Source organism: Dipodomys spectabilis, unplaced genomic scaffold (genome assembly GCF_019054845.1).
Source record: "Dipodomys spectabilis isolate Male_0828 unplaced genomic scaffold, ASM1905484v1 ptg000365l, whole genome shotgun sequence".
In the NCBI taxonomy this organism is placed as follows: domain Eukaryota; kingdom Metazoa; phylum Chordata; class Mammalia; order Rodentia; family Heteromyidae; genus Dipodomys; species Dipodomys spectabilis.
This window is the reverse complement of record NW_024871042.1, coordinates 3555292-3568580: the sequence shown is the minus strand read 5'-3', so window position 1 is coordinate 3568580 and position 13289 is coordinate 3555292. Positions and strand designations below refer to the sequence as shown.

At 44.0% G+C, this 13289-nt stretch overlaps 2 protein-coding genes across 2 annotated transcripts in view; one reads left to right on the top strand and one right to left on the bottom strand.

Moving 5' to 3' along the window:
• Positions 1-9210, bottom strand: part of Dstn (destrin, actin depolymerizing factor) — a 30482-nt gene extending 21272 nt beyond the window's left edge. The window contains exon 1 of the mRNA XM_042666431.1: positions 9067-9210. Within this exon, the coding sequence (XP_042522365.1) occupies positions 9067-9069 (3 nt within the window). The 5' untranslated portion in view covers positions 9070-9210. The remainder of the gene's footprint in view (positions 1-9066) is intronic.
• Positions 9211-9899: 689 nt separating this feature from the next.
• Bfsp1 (beaded filament structural protein 1) overlaps positions 9900-13289 on the top strand; it is a 57115-nt gene continuing 53725 nt past the window's right edge. Inside the window, exon 1 of the mRNA XM_042666491.1 lies at positions 9900-9944. The gene's annotated coding sequence lies outside the window, so the exon portion shown is untranslated. The remainder of the gene's footprint in view (positions 9945-13289) is intronic.

Genomic DNA, 13289 nt, shown 5'->3' with positions numbered 1-13289 from the left:
TTTGCCTGCCTGCAAAATAGCTTTAGTTCTATCATCACATGAAAATACAACAAAACTTTGAAGAACATTTTAAAAGATTGATATTTATAACCAATTGTAGGAACAAATTCATCTCTGCTTTTCTGAGTAAGATAAATATAGAAGAAACCTATAAAGTAATAAGGAGGCTTCCTTTGCCTTGAACAAAAGCAAAACAATGACAAATGGCCCTCCTATGTATGCGGTGAAGTCTATCTTTCAAGTGCTCATCTATTGTCTTACTGCAACAGAACTAATTCTCAGCCATTCCACATTTGCAACTAGATTAGTTGCAACTAGATTTTTAATTGCTTTGACCTAAATGTTTAAAAATTCTTAAAAATTACTTAAAATTTTAAAACTTTAAAATTCTTAAATTTTAACATGGTAAAGCAAATCATGGAATGAAATAAGTACATAAGCATTACAGTGTCAGCTACAACACTATAGACTGAAATCAACTGAATTCAATGAGAGACCTTGCACAGCAGATTCTGATGAATGTAACAAGCAAGTTTGTCCAAAGTTATCACCGGGATGAGTGAACTCAATGTTTATTTTTTCTAAGTCTGTACTTTTCTCAAAATTTTAAGAAAAATGACAAAGATTTTTACTTGGAAGTGAAAACTTCTTGCTTCTAACATCAGAGAAACATGGCAGGGACAGAGGGAGTTGTGGTTAAAATATTACAAGTTTTATGTGGGAAAATTCTAACGATGACTTTCATGGACTATCTAGAGGGGAATATTATGTCCCAATGGAAATCAGTTTAAGGTACTTCAACGATCTTTTACTCATTCATTCATCCATTTGGTGGTACTGGAGTTTGAACTCAGAGAGCCTCATACTAACAATTTTGTTTTTTTAGGCATTTTTTCCCCCTCTAAACTTCAAAAGGTTGTAGAAGAGGTTACAATTTAACATGTCCATCTAAGTATCTAGTGCTTCTTGGTCGTTACTCCTTCCATCATTCTCCTCCATCCCAAATGTTCCTTCCCTCTGACTCATTTCACATTTCTTACTTCCTTTATCACATAAGTACAATGAGTATTCTTGCTGTACGTGTTCCCTGTTTTTTTGTTTTTCTTTTTGTCGGTAATGGTGCTAGAACTCTGGGCCTGGGTGCTGTCCCTCAGCTCTTCTGCTCAAGGCAAGCACTCTACCACCTGAGCCACAGCACCACTTCCTGTTTTCTGGTGGTTTATTGGAGATGAGTTTCACAGACTTTCCTGCTGGCTTTGAACCGTGATCTTCAGATCTCAGCCTCCTGAGTGGCTAAGATTAATTAATCCGCCTTCCTTCTTACTCTTCACCCCTACCAATCTTATTTCAGGATCCTGATATTTATTTCATTAAACTGCTAATTTTTCAAAAGATTTACTCCATGGAGTTTAATTCCTGCATACACTATACTTTAGTCAATTAAATTGTGCATACTACTATATGCAGTTATTATTTTCAAAATATGGTCCATAGTTTACATATACAAAAGACCAGATCAAGCCTAGACATTCATGGAACTAAAATGTTGCTCCAAAAAGTAAAATCAATGGCTGGGAATGTGAGTTAATAGTAGAGTGCTTGTCTAGCATGCATGAAGCCCTGGGCTCAAGTGGTAGAATGCTAGCCTTGAGCAAAAAAAGGAGCTTAGGGAGAGTGCCCAGGCCCTGAGTTCAAGTCCCAGGACTGGCAAAAAAATAAAAAGTGAAACTGAAACAAAACTATGCATAAAGTTTTTTTTTTTATTTCATGTATGATTTGCTTCATCTAAAAAAAAAATGTTACTAGCTAGATGCTAGTGGCTTATGCCTATAATTCTAGCTACTCAGGAGGCTAAGATCTAAGGATCAGTTTGAAGCCAGCCTGGACAGGAAACTCTGTAAGACTCTTTTTCTCTAAATCACAGAAAAAGCCAAAAGTGGTACTAAGGCTCAAGTGGCAGAATGCTAGTCTTGAGCAAAAGGAGCTCCGGGCCAACGCCCAAGCCCAGAGTGCAAACCTCAGGACAGACATTAAAAAAAAAGTTTCTGTAAGAAAAGTTTTATTAGCACAAAACACAAATGTTCAGGAATATTCCTTTGTTAAGCACCATTTTATTTAAAACAATCCTATCAATAATAAATAGTAGGTTGGGCATGGGGAATGTGTGCCTGTAATCCTGGCATTCAGGAAATTAAAGCAAGAGGATCGAGTGTTCAAGGCTAGCCAGGGCTAGCTACTTAGTGAAACCCTGCCCTTGCACTCAAAAAAAAAAAAAAAAAAAAAAAAAAGTCAGACTTGCCTTGTTTTGTATGTTTATTTTTATGATAGTTTTTTTTTCTTCTCAGAGAATTTTTTTTTTTTTGGTCATGGGGCTTGAACTCTGGGCTTGGGCGCTGTCCCTCAGCTTTTCAGCTCAAGGCTAGCGTTCTACCACTTGAGCCAGCACCACATCTGGCTTTTTCTGCTTATGTGGTGCTGAGGAATCGAACCCAGGGCCTCATGCATGCAAGGCAAGCACTCTACCACTGAGCCACCTTCCCAGCACCTCTCAGAGAATTTTTGTTTAATTCACAGTAAATCTGAGCAGAAAGTAGAGTTCTCTCCTATGGTCTATGTGTTTTTAATGTTTTGGTTAGATGAACAGCTTAGGAAAAAGAGGGAAGAGTATAAAGTGGAGAGGACTAATCTCTCTTGGCTAAGAAAACTATCTTGAATCAATCACCCTACAATCAATCTACCACTACCAGAAGCCTGAAAATGGCAGCTGACTAGAATTCGTAGTACTGAATTCTGTGACTTAGCAGCAGCTTAAGAGGCCTAGAAAGAATCTTACTCCAAAGGAAAGGGTTATTCATCTGTAAGCTAAGGTTCTGGCCAATGGATCTTGAACACATGGCCTGGGTGCTATCCCTGAGGTTTTTGGTCAAGGCTAGTGCTCTACCACTTTGAGCCACAGATCCACTTCCAATTTTCTGGTAATTAGAGATAAGAGACTCAGTGACTTTCCTGCTGGGCAGGCTTTGAACCATAGTTCTCAGATCTCAGCCTCCTGAGTAGCAAGGGTTATAGGCATGAGCCACCAACACCTCGCTTGTTGATTTTTTTTTTTTGGGGGGGGGTCCGGTAGTGGGGCCTGAACTCTGGGCCTGGGCGCTGTCCCTCAGCTCTTCAGCTCAAGGCTAGCACTCTACCACTTGAGCCACAGCGCCCTTCTGGCTTTTTTCTTTTTGCTTATGTGGTGCTGAGGAATGGAACCCAGGGCCTCGAGCATGCAAGGCAAGCGCTCTACCACTGAGGCACCTTCCCAGCCCCTGCTTGTTGATTTTTTAAATGCTTGAATAGCTCTATATAAGATTTAGATGAGGTCAAATTCACTGTATAATGCACATAAAAACATAAGAGGTGGGCTGGGGTATAGCTCAGTGGTACATCTACCATAAGACTTTGGATTTGGCTCCTCATTAAAAAAAAAAAAAGGGCCGGGCACCGGTGGCTTATGCCTGTAATCCTAGCTACTCAGGAGGCTGAGATCTGAGGATCACGGTTCCAAGCCAGCCCAGGCAGGAAAGTCCGTGAGACTCTTATCTCCAATAAACCACTAGACAACAGGAAGTGGCGCTGTGGCTCAAGTGGTAGAGCACTAGCCTTGAGCTGAAGAGCTGAGGGATAGCGCCCAAGCCCAAAGTTCAAGCCTACAACCAACAAAAAAAAAAAGGATATATGTGTGTGTGTGTGTGTGTGTGTGTGTGTGTGTGTGTGTGTGTGTGTGTGTGTGTGTGTGTGTGTGTGTGTGTGTGTGTGTGTGTGTGTGTGTGTGTGTGTGTGTGTATATATAGCCAGAATAGTGACTCACTACTATTTAGATAACTCAAGTTAAAAATAAAGAGAAACCATTTCACACATATTAGGTAGGTGAAGTCTTATAACACCAAGTAAAAAGAAATATAGAAGCCAGGCACTGGCTCGCTAGCTACTCAGGAGGCTGAGATTGAGGATCATACATGGTCCACTAGACTCTTAGCTACAATTATCCACTAAAAAGCCAGATATGGAGCTATGGCCCAAGTGGTAGAGTGACAGTCTTGAGCACAAAAGCTAAGGGACAGCCCCGAGGCCTTGAGTTCAAGCCCCAGTATAGGCATTAAAAAAAGAAAGGGGCGGGAAAGGTAGCTCAGTGGTAGAGTGCTTGCCTTGTATGCATGAGGCCCTGGGTTTGATTCCTTAGCACCACATAAACAGAAAAAGCTGGAAGTGGCACTATGGCTAAAGTGCTAGAGCACTAGCCTTGAGCTCAAGAGCTGAGGGACAGCATCCAGGCCCAGAGTTCAAGCCCCACAACTGACAAAGAAAGAAGAAAGGAAGAAAGACAGAAAGAAAGACAGAAAGACAGGAAGGGAGGGAGAGAGAAAGGAAAAGAGTAAAAGAGAGAGAGGGAGAGAGCGAGAAGCTACAGATGATGGGAAGCAAAGCAGAACACATCAGCAGAGACTAAAATATATATGCATGCCCTCCAACCCAGGCTTCTACTTATAGTTATAAAACAAGAAGAAATACACATAGGGAAGTAGTATATAGTAAGGTATTACGTAGAAACAACCTGTTGTAAAAATAGCTTAAGTAAACAAATGGAAAACTGTCCAAATGGTCATTAATAGTGGAATGGATAGCATTTAAGTCACACAATAGACTACTACTCAGTAGTTAAAAATAAAAAAATCACTCCCCCCAAACAAACTCAAAAAGTACTGGAGGCTGTACCAAGGCATAGCATTTTATATAAAAATCTAAAGCCCATCAACAAAAAGTAGAGCTGAGGCTCAAGCAGTAGAGCACTAGCCTTGAGCAAAAAATCTCCAGGGCAGTGCTCAGGCCCTGAGTTCAAGCCCCAGGACCGGCACACACATACATAAAAGTTCACCAATGAAGTATCTGTTATTAAGGCTTCCATATGTATAGTTGAAAGTATAAAAGTACCAATAAGAATGAAATCTACCAATTTTGGGTGCTGGTTGAAATTTATCTGAGTCTTGTGCTCCTAAAAAGCAGTGGTTATAAAAATCCACCCTCATTCATTCCTATTTTTCTGAATAACTGAAAAGGATAGGCTTGTTGTATATATATACTGTGAGATAAGACCTGTTTCATCCTTCCTCAAGACTCCCTGGTTTACTCATCCCAGGATCTCTTTGGCCTTGGGAAGATCTTTCTTAATGAATATTCTCCTAAGTTATAGCAATCTAAAAAAAAAAAAACAATAGGCTACATTAAGTCTTTAAACAAAGAGATGTTTTCTCTAGGGAGGAAAGGGAGAAGGAATGGGAAAAACAAGCTACCATTTAGTTGTTAGTGATTATAAATGAAATATGACAAAATTAGCCTTTTTTTTGGGGGGGGGCATTGTTTGCTGGTGATGGAACCTAAGACCACATACTAGGCAAGTGCTCTACCACTGAGCTTCCTGCTACTTCCCAGCCTTAATCTTTTTTCTCTCTTTAATACAAAAGGACCTTGACTCTATGTTTGGTGGTTAAAATTAATGTTAAAGTATGATTGCAGGGTCACAAAAAGTGATCTTCTCCTATTCTATTATTCCATTCCAATCGGTTTTCTCATATATCAAATAGGCACATCATCACTTTCACCAAGTTGTTCTAAGTAAAATTGTTTTTACTAACCACTAAGTAGAAGATTTTATTCAGTCTATGTTAATAAGCTCAGTTTGTTAGAGTACCATTCTGTTTATGGTAAGGTTAGAGTTAGGTAGATTGCCAGGTAGACTTTTAACTGTTCTAGGGGGTAGTGTATATTCCTACTTTACAGAGAAGCATGTAGCTATGCTACAATTGCTTAACAAGGCCATAGGAGGAGTTAGGCAAGTCTATATAGCCAATGTATCAATCTACATCAACTAGAACAAATAACTAGGAACTTGATAGACTGGTAAATCATCTTTGCACATACAAGGAAGCTGGCAAGCTCAGTAGACACAGAGGAAAGTTTTATTTGGGGTGTGTAAATGTGGTTCATGTGGAGGTACACTTGGGGTGGGAAGGGGCACTTCATAGTGAGTGAGACCTTTGAAATCATGAAATTTCTTAATGTGTTCAAGTGAGTCAATTCCAGTTTGCTTTTCCCCCCAAGTGTTTCTGAATGACTTACTGAGGACTAGGAAGTAATTCTGTTTATTTAGAACAAACCAATTACTAGTTAAAATTTAACTCAAGAGAAATGTACTTATTACTTGACTTATGAAATGATAACCTCTCTGCCAAACACTGTAATAATAAAGATTTATTTAGAAATAAAAATGTTAGGGGGGAAGAAAAAACTTGCCAGGCAACAGTGGCTCATGCCTGTTATCTTTAGCTCCTCAGGAGGATTGTAGTTTAAGGCAACATGGGATTGGAAAGTCTATGAAACTCTTATTTCCAAAAAAAGCTCAGGGACAGTGCCCAGGCCCCAAGTTGAAGCCTTAAGGACCGGCATAAAACAACAAAAACTGCAACCAAGCAGCTAACCAACAAATCTAAATAGTTTTAAAAACATAGAGAACGTGACGTTCAGAATGAAGTATGATGCCTTCTGTGTCTAAGACCAAATGTAAAAGCAATCTTTAAAAATGGTTGGTTTGTACTCTAAATTCTTTGCAGGCATCCAACAGAAATAGGTTTTAAAAGCATCTAGAAGCCGGGTGCCGGAGGTTCAGGCCTGTAATCCTAGCTACTCAGGAGGTGGAGATCTGAGGATTACGATTCAAAGCCAGCCCGGGCAGGAAAGTCCGTGAGACTCTGATCTCCAATAAACCACTAGAAAACTGGAAGTGCCACTGTGGCTCAAGTGGTAGAGCACTCATCTTGAGCTGAAGAGCTGAGGGACAGCGCCCAGATCCAGAGTTCAAGTCCCACGACCGACAAAAAAAATAAATAAAAAATATCTTAGTTTGAACTCAAGGCCTGGTGCTTCCCTAGGCTAGCACTAACCACCTGAGCCACATGTCCAGACCTTTTTTAGTTTTTTTTAAAAAAAGGTCTTGAGTTTTTGCTGGGGACTGACCTCATACCTAAATCTTTCTACCTATATAGCTCTCTTATAGCTCAGTTCCCACATGCCTGGCTTGATGGGTAAGACAGGGTCTAATTTTTTAAATGTTTTGTCCAGGGTTAGTCTGGAATCTCAGTCCTCCTGATCTCTAGAGTAGTTAGGATTACAAACATTCACCCAAGGCCTATATTTAATCGTTCACTTGGCCCACAAAGTACTAGGAGGTACTAGGCTCTTCACTTTATATAAAAATATGTGATGGAAAATGACTTAAACTGAAAACACCCCTCCCACTTCACTTTTTCTGCCTAATATTTAAAAAGACCCTAGTTGTAAAGGGCGGGGGAAGGAGGGGGTGCCATTTCCCCTTCAGCCATACAAACAAACAAGCAAACAAACTTGGTCACTCTTCCCAAGCTTCATTCCCAAATAAAATCTGTTAAGTTCTATTTCTGCCCTTTCTTTATTCTAATCTCCTCATGACTCAGTTTCCTTACAATGGGAGTCTAGAAGCAAAGCTTTAAGGACTTAATTTTAAGTACTAAGTAAACATGTTTGGTCCTGTTTTCAATCAGAAAAGTCTATATTAGCAGAAAAAAAAAAGATGTTAAATCAGAAGATACTAGACTAAGCTCCAGTCCTCTTGAGGCATTTGCATCACTGGTGAAGGTCCAATTTATTAGTACTCAAAGCCCTTCGATTAAGTCTTTTAGTAAAAACAGTATAGTGCCTACCTTTAAAACCTTGAAGAGGTTAAAGAGACTTAAGATGCTGATTCTCTTTGTAGCTTATAGCACTAAACCAAAGGACAAAAAAAACTACATGCCAAACCCTAATTACACATCGTTAGTCATCAAGAAACTACCTGTTAAGTCTCTTTTTTTCCCCCCCTTTCCACTAATGAGCCAGCCTGAATCTGTAAGAAAGTTTCAACACCTCAGTGAAAACCAAAATTGTTCTCAAGTGAAAACATTGTGTATTCGGACAAACTGGAACCAACTGTTTCCAGGCAGACAGACGCAGTTAACAGTGGAATATTTCAAGCACAGCCTGGGGAGGCTTTGCCCTGCAAATCATTGACCAAAAATGGTAACAGTGTGTGCAGACCAAAGAAAATGACAAACTGTTTCACCTGATGAGTCTACGAGAGACTACTGCTTTACAACCGTTTCCAGCCACAGCTCAGAGGAGAGAAATTATGTAAATTTAGTAAAATCGCCATCTCGGATGCATTACATATGTTTCCTTTCAGTCACTCGAGTAATTAAAAAAAAGCTTTTAAAATCTGATTAATAGGACCAAGCCTTCTCCTCCCTTTCATGCCAAGTTATGGCAGAACCGTCCATAGATTAAAAGAAAAGCCCAGTAAGCACGGATGGACGGATCGGACAGGGGAGGGTTAAAAGAGACAGTGCCAGATTCGACCAGCACCACGAGAGTGCTGCAGGAAGCTGATTGTCAGATACGACAGACAAAGCGCCGGCCCGGCCGGCCCCCCGCCTCCCACTCCTGCCAGGGTCTCGCTCGCAGCCATCATCACGCCCTCCACGGCGGCTCAATGAAGGCCTCATTTTCCTCACTGAGATTCAAGTGAGAACTGTGGTCGACAAAAATGCACACGGGTCGGCGAGCGAACGGCAGCGGAGAAACCCGCCCCGAGAGGAGCCCGCGGCGGGCTTCCCGGGCCGCACCCCGCCCCGCGGTCTGCGGCCCTCCGGATCGATTTCATCAAGCGGTGGGAACGTCGAACCCAGGGCCGGTGGAACCGAGGCCCAGCCGGGAGACCGAGCCACAGTGCGGGCCGGCGGCCTGGACGCCAGTGGGCGCAACGCCGAGGCCGGGGAACCGCCCAGGAGTGCGGAGCCCAGCCCGGGCGACCGCGGCCGGGAGAGTGCCGCAGCCCTCCCTCCTTTCCGCGGGCGGGGACGCGCCTCACGCCCCTCGCTCGGGCCAGACCCCGCGGCGCCCCGGGCGCCCACCGCCCTCAGCCGCCGCGGCCTACACCTCGAGCGCTCTCCCACTCACCATCTTGGCTGGGGCGGTCACAGGGACTCAGGGGGGGAAGGGAGACGGCCGGCGCCGAGTCTTCAGAGCGTCCTCCTCGCGGCGGCGGGACTGACCGAACGAGCGCAGAGCCGACGCGGCGGCGCGAGCCTACCAAGGGAGGGGTAGGGGGGGGGGGCGAGGACGCGCGCTTCGCGTCGGGCTGAAATGCGGCTGCGCACGCCACGCACCGCCCGTCGTTGCTACGCAACCGGCCGGCTTTAGCCACGCCCCACTCCTGCGGCCGAACGGACTCCGGACTGCTGGGGTGGGGAAGGCAGGCCTCCCACACCTGCTCCGGGCTGGCGGGGCGGAGTCTCCAGTCACCAGCTCTGGTCTTTGGGGAGGAGGGTGGAGAGGGGAAGGGGAGCCGTGGGTGGGTCCTCCCGGACCTGCTGGCGAGGGCTGGACAGACTAAGGATGGATGACTCAGGTGGACCAACCGGTTTCCCCCCCCAGCCCCGCACCCCGTCAGGAAGGGCCACGTGACGTCCCGCCCACTGCGCAGCCGTTGCCCACACGTAGAAGCGGCCACCTGGGCAGGTGTGCGCGCCGCCGAGGACGGAGCGGGGCGGAGGACGGAGTGGGGGCCGGGCTTGGGGCGGGGGAAGGGAAGGGGGACTGGGAGGAGGGCCTGGCGGGAGGGAGGGCCGGCGGGAGCCCGCGCCGCGGCCGGGAGCCGGCGTCCCGCATTTTTTTGCCTACTTTGGTAGGATTCCCGCCACCCTCCCCTGATTGGCCAGCCCGACGCGTCCAGCCATGGCTGGAAGAGGAAAAAAAAAAAAAAAGTGCACATTTTTCCTTCCTCCCGTGGCGGCCGTGGCTGTCGTGAGTGCGCCGTGAGTCACCGTTCATTCCAGGTCTGCAACACAGGAGTGATTTATCTTTGGGACCGTCGGGGGGGGGGGGGGGGGGGAAGGAGACCCGGCCGGCCCGGCCGGCCCTCGGGGGTGTGGCTGGGAGACGCCTGCCCGGACTTGGCACGGTGGCTTCTGCCCCTCTGCGTTTTTAAATTGAGGATTCTGCTTTTCTAAGGGGTGGGCTTCACGGAAGCACAGTGTTCAGAGGGTCCCAGGGAACCCCAATGGTGGTGGTTTTGTGTGTGTAATAGGAAAGAATTTACAACTGGGATGATTAACCTTATTTTTCAGTTCTATTTCATTTAAGCTACTGAGAACACGGTGGTGGTGTCTACCAGAACTATTTTATTTCTCCAAATTTGGACTAGCGGATCGGAGCCTGTGTTTGTGTGTGTGTGTGTGTGTGTTTCCTGTGTGTGGGTTTAGTTCAGCCCACTGAGCCTGGAAACTCAGTCGTCATAACTTTTCTTCAAGACAGTAAGCAAGTTGTGGCTATTTTAAGCCTGCTCCACTTGCCACTGTTTTGTTTTGTTTTGCTTGGCAAGCCAGAAGACTGGCAGTCAGAATCACCTGGTGAACCTGTTCAAATTCAAATTTATAAGTGAGAGACCTGAGCGTTTTCATTTTTAATAGTCCTCTGGAGACTGGTTGGTGGGGGGGGGGGGGGCGGGGAATTACACTGGATAACTGTTGAGAAACAACCCTTTATCACCCCCCTGCATCTGGAAGCAAGATAATTAGCTTGCTTGCTTGCTTCTTTCCCTTTTCTTTTTATGCCAGTCTTGGGGCTTGGACTGAGAGCCTGGGCTCTGTTCTGAGCTTTGTGCTTTGAACCACAGCTCCACTTCCAGCTTTTTTTTTTTTTTTTGTAGTTACATGGAGAAAAGAGGCTCACAGTCTTCCTGCCCAGGCTGTATTTGAACCATGATCCTCAGATCTGTCTCCTGAGGATTACATGTGTATAAGCCAACACCACCAGACTGGCTGGCCTGGCAGCCTGCCTGGCCTGCCTGCCTGCCTGCCTTCTTTCTCCCTTCTCCTTCCCCTTCCCTCCTTCCTTTTTATTGTCTGCCTACAGTTCATTGGCCTCCAGTAAATATGAGGCTTCCTTTCCTAGTCCAGAATTGAAGCATGCTGTTATATGGACACATGACTGCCTGCTCTTTCTTTCACCTGATCGATTTCCATCCTCTTCTCTGCCACAGAGTCTACCTAAACCCACTGTTAGCCTGCTTAAAGTTTTCTGTGGCTTCTTCCAGAATTCTCAGCAAGCCAAACTTTTCTGTCTTGAGCCTCAGCCTGTCTTTCCTATCTCTTCCAAGCTTCCAAAGTTTCTACTGCCCTTCCCAGACAAAACTTTTCATTCTAGTGCCTTAAAAACAATAAATATGGGCTGGGAATGTGGCTTAGTGGTGGAGTGCTTGCCTAGCATGCATGAAGCCCTGGGTTTGATTCCTCAGTACCACATACACAGAAAAAGCCAGAAGTGACACTGTGGCTCAAGTGGTAAAGTCCTATCCTTAAGCCAGAGAAGCTCAGGATCAGTCCCCGGGCCCTGAGTTCAAGCCTCAGGACTGGCAAAATAAATAAAAAATAAATAATAAATAAAAACAGGGTCTCACTGTGTAGCCCAAGCTTACTTCAAACTTGGGATTCTCCTGCCTCCGATTCTCCTGAATATTGGAATTTACAGGAATACCACCAAGGCCAGCCCGTAACGTTTCTTGTTAAAGTTAACGTGATCATGGATCTTCCTTTTGCTCAGCCTGGAGTGTTACTTGGTGACTTTGCCTTATCATCCCTTGAAATTACTGTAAAGCAGACCAGTTACTCTATTTACTCTCAGTGCACAACTGTTACAATATTTCAGTGAATAGCTCTGTGAACGGCTTTTTTGCATACATATACTAGTACACCTCTTAGGGACAGATAAGAGAATTAAGTATTTAAGGCTAGACTACATGATTTCTTTAAAATATATGTGGAAAGAATGTTCCATATGTGGTTTTTTTCTGTAATGTAAGATGACATGGAGAGTTGCCAACATACACTGCTAAATAAATGAACAAAATCAAGCTGTATGTATGTTTTCAATGTTCTGTATTGCAGACTTCAAAATAATGGTTTAAGCCACCATCAAATATTAATATGTGAGCTTATTTTACAATGGAAGTAATTTAGACTTTGTATATTGATTTGATATAATGTTTAAGATTGAGTCTATACCCTATGCTTTGCTTTGCATAAATTCCTTTCCTAGGGTCACCTAATTGTCAACAATGGGTACAAGAACATATTCTAGGCAGTAAAAAGGAAGAAAGTAAAAAGTGAACCTCTTCCCCTTTTAAAGAAACTTCCCTCCCCAGAAGTACCAACAAAAGTTTCTGCTTTTATTACATGCCTGCGAAGGAGGCTGGGAAATGTAGTCTTATTTCCTGACCATTCATGTGCTTGGGTAAGAAATTGGGATACCTTCCTGAAAAACTTCATCCTACCTTTGGATATTGGTTAGAAAGTAAACTACACTTTTTAAATCCAAAGATCCTGTCTTCTGTGTATGTTAAAATTACAAGTTCTGTTTTCAACCCCCCCCCCCCGCAAAAAAAAAAAAATAGAAATTGGAGTTCCTTTACTAAGGGAGAGAAATGAAGACTGAGAAATACCAGCAGTGACTACCATGGGTAGATATAATTGATCTCATACAACAGATAAGGTAAGATGAAGAAATACTCCTTGAGAGCCTAAAAGCATAAGCAGTGCCATTCAAGCATATAGCCTTTCCCATCAGGCCACACAAGCCTCACCCATGGGTGAGGCTGAAGAGAACAGGTGTGTCCCATGCTTCAACAACAGATGGTTACTGGCAAAACTAAACAAAGGGAAACCAAGGAAAAGATGGACATCCCTTTACCTACTGCCCATAACCCAAACCTGATGGGTCAGGCAGCCTCAAGTCTTGGCCATATATTGTAGGAAAAAGACTAAATGTATTTGGAGTATGCTCAAGGAAATGATCTGTACCACATGATTTCTCTACAGAGTAAGTTGTTTGCAGAATAAGTTGTGCATAAACCATGAGAAAATGGAGTAGACTATCACAGCAATCATTTTCAAGTTTCCTATCATGGCCATTTTTTATATTTCTGGTGGAGGTGTCCTTTGGGCTCCTTTACTAGGACAAGTTGGGTTTCTTCGATTGAATCATTTGTCATCTCTCCTTCCATGCCCAGAAGAAGGGAAAAGTAGGAAGCTAGAATAATAGAAGAAATAAGGAAGGCACTTTGAAGCTCAAACACGTGTTAATACAACTTTTTACACCTCTGCAGGGCTCTAGTGTAATCTTGA